At 50.7% G+C, this 8,527-nt stretch overlaps 1 protein-coding gene across 1 annotated transcript; it reads left to right on the top strand.

Annotated features, from left to right (window-relative positions):
* Positions 1-212: 212 nt before the first annotated feature.
* Positions 213-5,975, top strand: CYHR1 (cysteine and histidine rich 1). Its single transcript, XM_015829007.1, has 3 exons — positions 213-448; positions 2,478-2,689; positions 5,584-5,975. The coding sequence occupies exons 1-3, from the start codon at positions 228-230 to the stop codon at positions 5,973-5,975; spliced, it is 825 nt and encodes a 274-aa protein (XP_015684493.1). The 5' UTR covers positions 213-227.
* The last annotated feature ends 2,552 nt before the right edge of the window (positions 5,976-8,527 follow it).

The following is an 8,527-nucleotide window of genomic DNA, read 5'->3' as shown; positions in this document are numbered from 1 at the left end:
AAAACCACCAAGCTCAGAGAGCATCAAGGACCCCTCCTCATTTCAACCCTGAGCTGCAAATATTCTCCTTTATTGGTGCCAGCACCTGCCTGAGAATCCTGTGAAGGGCAGGGATGAATCTGTTGAAAAGTATCTATCTTGCAAGCGTGCTTCTGTGCTGCCTGTTGGAGAAGGCCTCTGAAGTTCTGCTTTTCCTTTTTCCCCCACAGTGTACCAATGGCCACTTGATGTGTGCTGGATGCTTCATCCACCTGCTGGCAGATGCCCGGCTGAAGGAGGAACAGGCTACCTGTCCCAACTGCCGCTGCGAGATCAGCAAGAGCCTTTGCTGCCGAAACCTGGCGGTGGAAAAAGCCGTGAGCGAACTGCCCTCGGAGTGTGGCTTCTGCCTGAGGCAGTTCCCTCGCTCTCTCCTGGAGAGGCACCAGAAAGAAGAATGCCAGGACAGGTAAACGGCACGGCTTGCTTTTTTTACTATGGTGCAAAAAAAACCAAAAAATAAAATAATTGAAGGCAAAACCATTAGGTCTGGCTTTGTCACTCTTGTTATGGTGGAATGCAGCTCCCAGGATTCCCAGCCAGCCTAGGGGGTGAGCCTGTCTCTTGGGATTCTGGGAAAGTGGAGCTGTACACTTTTAAGGCCACCTAATGAGAAGGAAGGACTCCCTGGAGAAGAGCCTGATGCTGGGAAAGATGGAGGGCAAGAGAAGAAGGGGACGACAGAGAAGGAGGTGGCTGGATGGAGTCCCTGAAGCAGGAGGCCTGAGCTTCAATGGACTCCAGAAGATGGTAGAGGACAGGAAGGCCTGGAGGAACGTGGTCCGTGGGGTCGCGATGGGTCAGACACGACTTCACAACTAACAACAACAACAACACTTTTAAGAAAGCCTCTTACCTTGATTGCCTGGGATAGTTAGATCCTGGAGTGCTGATGGAAGGGACATCTGCGTCAAGGGAGGTGCATAGCAGCCTGGGTTTGCCTGATGTGATGCTTTTGATAAAGAAAGAGATCAAGATAGTTAAATCGGAGAGGATAAAGCCTAATTAGAATAAAAATCTTCCCATATTATACTCTAACACAGGGGTCCTCAAACTTGGCAACTTTTAAGACTTGTGGACTTCAACTCCCAGAATTCCTCAGCCAGCCATTTTCAGCCAGAATTCTGAGAATTGAAGTCCACAAGTCTTAAAATTGCCCAGTTTGGAGACTGCTGTTCTTTTTTTTTTTTTTAAACAAATTTTTTATTAATTTTTTCAAGTAAACATAAACAAATAATACAAATATGGTGCATTTCATTAGAAAAACAAACACATAAAAAGCCTACTCAATAGGTATTCAGAAATAATCGGCGGTCCCCCCTGAGACCGCTGTTCTAATAGAACTTTACTTAATTGTATAAACAAAGGGAACAGCCTTGGGGTGATCAAACGTTTCTTGCCAGCTGCTGCTAATTTCGCTAGCGAACCTGTCAACTGTTAGTCTTGATCTCATTAGAAAAGGATTTGACAATCGTGCTGTCGCTCTCATAACACCATACGAAGGATCTATAAAGAAAGGTTGAAGTTGGGAAGCTCTTTGGCTGATGGTTCTTCTTTTAAATGTAGAACGCAAGAGATTTTTAAAAGCAGTCTTATTTGATCCCGGAGGCCTTCCATTGAAACTGGCCACAGATTCAGGACAGACGAGAGAGACCGGCTTCATATAATGTATGCCTGATTGAAAGGAGAAAAGGTGCACGTAAGAATGTAGGGATTCCTGGATATAGAGGCTTTTGTGCATAAAATCAGATCCATTCTGTTCCACTCTGAGTGACAAATACTCTTTTCCTTTGGTACATTCTGTTCAGTTTAAATGAATGTTTGGCTCTTATCCGTGGTAGGATTAGATCAGGGGTCTTCCAACTTGGCCCTTTGATGACTTGTGGATTTCAACTCCCAGAATTCCTCAGCCAGCCATGCTTTCGGTTCATGCAGTCTAGATCAGGGGTCTTCAAACTTGGCCCTTTGATGACTTGTGGACTTCAACTCCCAGAATTCCTCAGCCAGCCATGCTTTCGGTTCATGCAGTCTAGATCAGGGGTCTAGGCTGAGGAATTCTGGGAGTTGAAGTCCACAAGTCATCAAAGGGCCAACTTTGAAGACCCCCGTTTTAAAGCATCGTGACTGAGGAATTCTGGGAGTTGAAGTCCACAAGTCACAAAAGGGCCAAGTTGGAAGACCCCTGTCTTAAAGCACCCTGGCTGAGGAATTCTGGGAGTTGAAGTCCACAAATCATCCAAGGGCCACGTTTGAAGACCCCTGGATTAGATGGTCTTGCAAGTTCTTCCTTGAGCAGATCCTCTCTCTGGCAAGCAATGGAGTCTGGTGTCTGTGCCTCTGAGCCTTGCCTCGTCCCGTTCTGGCCCACCGCGGTCTCCCATCGTTGCGGCCCTCGCTTCCCGCTCATTGGAGCTCTGCCCCCCCCTTTCAATCTGCAGGGTGACGCAGTGCAAGTACAAGCGGATCGGGTGCCCGTGGCAAGGCCCTTTCCACGAACTGACCGTCCACGAAGCGGAGTGCACCCACCCCACCAAGACGGGGAACGAGTTGATGGAGATTCTGGACGAAATGGACCAAACGCACAAAAGGGAAATGCAGCTCTACAACAGTATCTTCGGCCTGCTCAGCTTCGAGAAAATCGGTTACACAGGTAATTATTGGGAGCGCGGCCAGGCTCGGGACGCAAGGACCGGCGTTGGCGACTTCTCGCGCTTTTTTTTGTGTGTGTGTGTGTTTTTTTTTCTTCTCTTCTGGCATTGTCGTTTTTGGCGATGAGTCCATCTGCTGATTTAACTTATTTCTCTTACCTAACATGCAGCAACTCTTGTTCAGAAGAGGGGAGGCTTTGCTGGTCAGACAGGGCTGCTAGCCCAAATGTTGGTTCCTGGAGATTTCCCTCTGGTTTGGTCTGAGAATCCAAGTTTAAGGGAGGCCCGTGGTTGACTTGCACCGATTCCGCTAAGGGTCTGGGGAAGGAGCTGTGGAAGGGGGGGTGGGGGAAGGAATTGCAAATTCTGTGTGTACGATCGAGGCCTCTTGAGCAGAACCGAGCCGTTCTTAAGCCTTCTTCCTTCTGCTGATTACGCCACTGGGCTGCACTGGTGACCTGTGGAAGAAGGATCTTAAATGCAGGTAAGACTTGGCAGTCAGAGACGGCCGGCCGACCAAAAAGAAAGACAAGACGATTAAAATCCACCTTGGTTCTGCTCCTTTCTCTCTTTTCTATGTCTACTAAATAATTGAGTTTCCTCTAGTTTGGAATTCTGCCGCTTTTAATAGCGTGTCCATGAGCTCTGGGCAAAAAGCCCTTTCTTTGGGGGGCGAAATATTTTAGCCTCTCTTACCTTCGATGTTGCTCAGTCGGGTGAGTGTCCTCTCGCTTGCCGTAGTCGGCATCCTGAAAGTTTTGCAGTGGCCTGTCGTTTTCTGGCATGCAAAAAAAATAAACATTTCTGGTTTTCACGACCGGGTCCACACAGTCCCTCAACCTCTGCATGCACTCGGGGCTCAGAAATGTACGTTCGCCAGGTGGGGACGGAAAGCAATGTCGCTTTAGCCCGGTGGATCTAAATTGCCTTGGCCAGGTAAGCTGGGTGCTCCCCTCCTTCTCTGACTCTCGAAAGATTCTGCTCAAAGCGGGCTCTGCAGAATTGCATGGAAAAAAAAAAAAAAGCACTTGTTAATTGGCTGTGGGGTGTCTTTGAGGAAAATAGATGCTGAAATCTCCTTTCCTTTCCTATGAATATTCACGTTTCCTACAGAAAGAGTCTCCTTGGATATAATCCGCTCTCGGACCCAAGCAAGGCTGGAGCCTCAGAGAACACCGGAGTGTGTTTCTTAGCCAAGTTACTTAGCGCTNGGGGGGGGGGGGCAAGCAGGACCTCCAGGCGCTGCCAGATTTGGACTCCCCGAGGACACGGCTCTCCCGCAGAGCCCAGCAGCGGCCCAGGGGTAGCGCTGGGGGTCCGGGTGGGGACGGAGCGGGGTGCAAGGTTGAAAGTCGGAAGCCCCCCCTGCCTGTGAGAGAAGAGAGGCTTAGGAAAGAGACGGCCTCTGGCCAGAGAGGCAGGTGGTGCTGCTTTTAACACGGAGCGAACAAAAGTGCTGATTGTGTGGCTTGAATAACTCCCATCGCCTCCTTTGTCCAGGTCTCGCCGACGCGCCCTCCTTAACGGTCCTCTGGAAACACCCGACGAAGCCAAACGGGCCCACACAGGCGCCTTGGCCCCCGAGTTTGTGCTGGGAGAACTCCATTGGTTTGGGACACCAAAGACTTTTTTTTAAAAAAAAAATAAAAATAAAAAAAATTACCGGGCCAACAATCTCGATAAAAGCTCGAATCACCCAAAACACTCGGTGGACTTTTTGAGGCTTTTAAAAAGAACTGACACTGGACTGGGCCTAAAAACCATTGGGGGACAGCGGGGGGAAGGGGGGCAGCTCCAAAATGGAGTCTCGAAATGATTTTCGGTGTACTGTGCTTTGTCTTCATGTATCCCACCCCAGACTGTTCCGGTCTGTTCTTTTTTTGTTTTGTTTTGTTTTATTTAAAAAAAAAACCTTAGAAGTTGCATCTCCAGCCCGCCTCGTTTGGTTCTGCATTTTGATGATGCCTGACTGTTGTGCCTTCTCACCTGTGTATTGTCAATAGTAATAAAATAAAGGTGTGCCCACCTTCCCTGACGTGTCTGATTTGGTTTTTATGCACGCCTTCTCTTGCTCTGGGGTCCGTAAGGGCTCCGGGGAGCCGTCTGCCTTGGGGACGCATCCCCGCGACTGCTCTCTGGTCTGCCAAGAAGCCTTACACGGAGGCCGGAAGAGGCCGCTGTCCCGGAAGGCTGCGTAACGTCCTGGGGCACGGCAAGCTGCAGGCGGGCTGGTGGCTGCCGCGCAGGAGCTGCCCAGCTAGGCCGGGGCTGCAGCCGGCTTTGATGCGAAAGAGTCGGACGAGGCCGGAAGACCCAAGAGGACCCCCGAGACGAGAGAGCTTCTCCCCCTTTGGGGACCGGAGAAGGCAGGCCGTCCTGCGCTGGACCTCGCCTGTCCCCCGACTCTCGGATTCTGGCTTCTTGTCCCGTGGCCGGGGGCCTCCTTCCGTGGCGGAGGCTCCGTGGCTGCAGACGGGCGTGGTTGTGTTGACCCATCTCGTAGCTTCCCTGTTGCTTCTCTCTCTCCCCCACTCTTGAGCAATGACGAAACTGTGTGGTGGTTTTGGCACTGATGAAAATGTATTGATTTTATCTGCTTTTCTCCTCCTCCTCCTCATCCCCATCCCCTTCCCCCTCCCCCCCCCAACAAGCCAAATTGCTCCTGGCCCTAGCTAGCCCTGAATGGCTACCCTCACCCTTGTCTCCTGTCCGAGAAGGCCGCGCACAGCAGGTACAGGTAACTTCAGCTTTGTTTCTTCCTGCTTCCGGTTCCTCTCGTTTAATTGTGCTTTTTTTTCCCCTTTTTTTTTTGTTTTTTTTTCTCTTTCCCCTTCACTTCCCCTCTCCTCCCCCCCCTCCCCTCCCCAACGCCCCCTCCTCCCTGGCTGTCTTGCAGAGGTTCAGTTCCGTCCCTACCGGACCGATGATTTCATCACGCGCCTTTACTACGAGACGCCCCGCTTTACGGTGCTGAACCAGACGTGGGTCTTGAAGGCCCGGGTGAACGACTCGGAGCGCAACCCCAACCTGTCGTGTAAGCGCACCCTCTCTTTCCAGCTCATCCTCAAGAGCAAGGTCAGCTCCCCCGTGGAGTGCTCCTTCCTGCTGCTCAAGGGACCCTACGACGACGTGAAAATCAACCCGGTCATCTACCACTTCGTCTTCTCCAACGAGAGCAACGAGACGGAGTACCTGCCGCTCCCCATCATCGACTCCGTGGAGTGTAACAAACTGCTGGCCGCCAAGAACATCAACCTGCGTCTCTTTATATTCCAGATACAGAAGTAAGCATATATAGATATATAAGCTAACCTGGGAGAGTGACCGAGAGAGAGAGAGGGAGACAGAGACAGAGAGAGAGAGAGGAGAGCACGCACCCACCGAACCAGAGTTACCTCGTACGGCTGCCTCAGCCCCCTTCTAATTCCACAATTATCCGATTACTTTTGAAAAAGAGAGAGAGAGATGACTTTTTTTGCATGTGCCGTAGACGACAGCCTCTAAGCAGTTGCTGCCTTCTTGGACTCTTCCCCGCTTGCGCCCCCTTCCCACCCCGAAAAAGGCAACCGGGGGCGGTTAGCTTGACGCAGGATACTGAGGGGGCCTGAGAGGGTCTTTCTTGACGGGATCTACCGGTCAATACATTGTGAAAAGGCCGCCTCGTGTGTCATGGCTGTGTGTGTCATCTCCACCATGGGGGTGTCCCTGGGGAAGGAGGGGAAAAAATCCCCCGTCCTTCCATCCCGGCGGGTGTCCTCCTATCCCAAGTATTACGTAGCCTCTGGACACACGCCGGGCAGACCGTGTTGCGTCGGGAGAATAGAGGGGTGTGGGTGGGTTGGGGGGGGTTTCTCCAGTTAGATAGCTTCAGGGACCCCTAAGAAGGAGGAGGGTGTGTGTGTTGCCAGCCAGTCTCTTACTTAGAGTGCACGCCGCGTGGCCAAAACGCCAGGCTTTGCCGGGGAGAACGAACAGCAGAGCATGTCCATGAATGTATCAGTCCAGGGGATTCTCCGCGCTGGCTTCTCCCTCGCCCCCTCCCCAGCTTTTTCACTGTGGCTGAGCTGGTGACCGTTTTCACCTAAAGTCTGGTTCCTAGGAGGCCAACGAGAGAAAGAGAGAGACCTCCTCAACAGTGGGTCCCATCTGGCAGGAAGCAGCACCCTCCAAGTGGCTTGAATTGCACTTCCCCAAAGTACCCCGACACCCCGACAACTGTCCTCTTTCGTTAGCCCCCCCCTCCCCACCAGTCCCCCCCAAAACCCCTTCCCCAGGCTAAGAAGTGGCATCGAACCGACCCGAATCAGCGCAGTTCTTCTCGGAATGCAGGGTGATGAATTTCGTCCATTTTTTGTTTTTTTGGGAGCTTTCCTGGTATTTTGAACATCCGTGTGGAAATGAGTTCAAACAGGCTCTTCTAGTAATTATGCAATTTTACAGTGTGATTTTATTTACGTTGACAAAAAAAAACCACAAAGTATATATAAATATATATATATATATGGCAAGTTGATGGATGAGGATCGTGGGAGACATTCACCAAATTCCAGCGAGAACTTTAGAGGGATAATTGCTTCTTGCTCTTAAAAGCCTATTTTAAAAAAATGGGACACGTGGTGGCGGATGACCGTGGAGTTATGTATCATGAGAAATACTGTCGATTGTGCTGTCAATCATCTTTTCTTTTCCTTCCAAACCCTAAACCTGGCATCCCCCACCTCAACTTTTTTGCTTTTTTTTTTTTTTTTTTTTTAAAGGAAGCTTGTGACCGCAGTTATATGAACTTTGTATGAACTAATGGGATTCAGGTATGTTTTCCAGACCCGCGACACGGGCGTGGCGGGGGCGTTCTTCCCTGCAGCTGGGAAAGAATAACAGCATCGTTTCTGTTCTCACCGTTCCTGTTCCTTCTTATTTTCTCCTCCTACCTCCTGGCCATAAATCCAATTTTAGGAAAGTCGACAATAGCCTTCCAGTCCCGGGCAACGCACGGCCGTGTAACTGGCCGCGCTTGCTGCTAGCTAGTTTTTTTTTAATTTCATTTTTTTTTTTTTGCGAAAGCTGTCAGGCTGTCCCGCACAATTTCAGGATGCAGCTTGGCTAGTCAAAAAAATGCTACCCCAGTGGGGCTCGTTTCGTTTGGTTTTGTTGGGAGTCCGGTGTGAATCCAGCGGGGAATATGACAGGACACGGGTGTTTTGACGACGGGTGGACTTCCAACGCCCAGAATTCCTCAGCCAGCCATCCTGGGAATGGGAATCGAATTCTGGGAATCAAATTCCACACAGGTTGTCTAGGGTCAAGAGTTGTCCATCCCTGTGGTAGAAAGTTGCCCAGAATAGCCCTGGCATGTTCCAGCTGCTGAGATGTTCATGGTTCTAGCCAGAGGTTGGCTTGAGGGCTAGATGCCTTGTTTGGCTGCTGGTTTTGACATTGGAAAATCGGTCGAGTAGCCCGGCTAGAATCGGCAGAGGAAGGATGCTCACTGTGGTTTCATTTCCAGTTGGTGAAGATTCACAAGGCAGGAATTCCCGAAGTCCCCCGATCTAGGGGCATCAGCTCAATCTTGCTCTTAAGGTGCGGTGGTGGCGTTAAATCAGGAACTATCAAGTTTGATCTCGGCAAAGTAAGCTGCAGGTGGTTTCCATAGGATTTCTCCCCCTCCCCTAACTGGCACGTCCAGGGTCCCTTAGCCCAGGGCAGGGGTAGGCAACCTTGGCTCTTTCATGACTTGTGGACTTCAACTCCCAGAATTCCTCAGCCAGCCATGCTGAGGGGAAAGGGAGAAGTTTCCAAGCTGAGCCAGGCTGGCTCAGGAATTCTGGGAGTTGAAGTCCACG

Source organism: Protobothrops mucrosquamatus, unplaced genomic scaffold (assembly GCF_001527695.2).
Source record: "Protobothrops mucrosquamatus isolate PMUCROS unplaced genomic scaffold, P.Mucros_1.0 scaffold_227, whole genome shotgun sequence".
Taxonomy (NCBI): domain Eukaryota; kingdom Metazoa; phylum Chordata; class Lepidosauria; order Squamata; family Viperidae; genus Protobothrops; species Protobothrops mucrosquamatus.
Note: the sequence above shows the minus strand (reverse complement) of the source record. Positions and strands in the feature narration are given on the sequence as shown.

Bases quoted from the DNA above. Each gene is read 5' to 3' on its own strand.
- CYHR1 (XM_015829007.1), top strand. From the start codon at position 228: ATGTGTGCTGGATGCTTCATCCACCTGCTGGCAGATGCCCGGCTGAAG. The intron at 449-2,477 runs GTAAACGGCACG...TTCAATCTGCAG, and splicing joins AAAGAAGAATGCCAGGACAG to GGTGACGCAGTGCAAGTACA. The intron at 2,690-5,583 runs GTAATTATTGGG...GCTGTCTTGCAG, and splicing joins CGAGAAAATCGGTTACACAG to AGGTTCAGTTCCGTCCCTAC.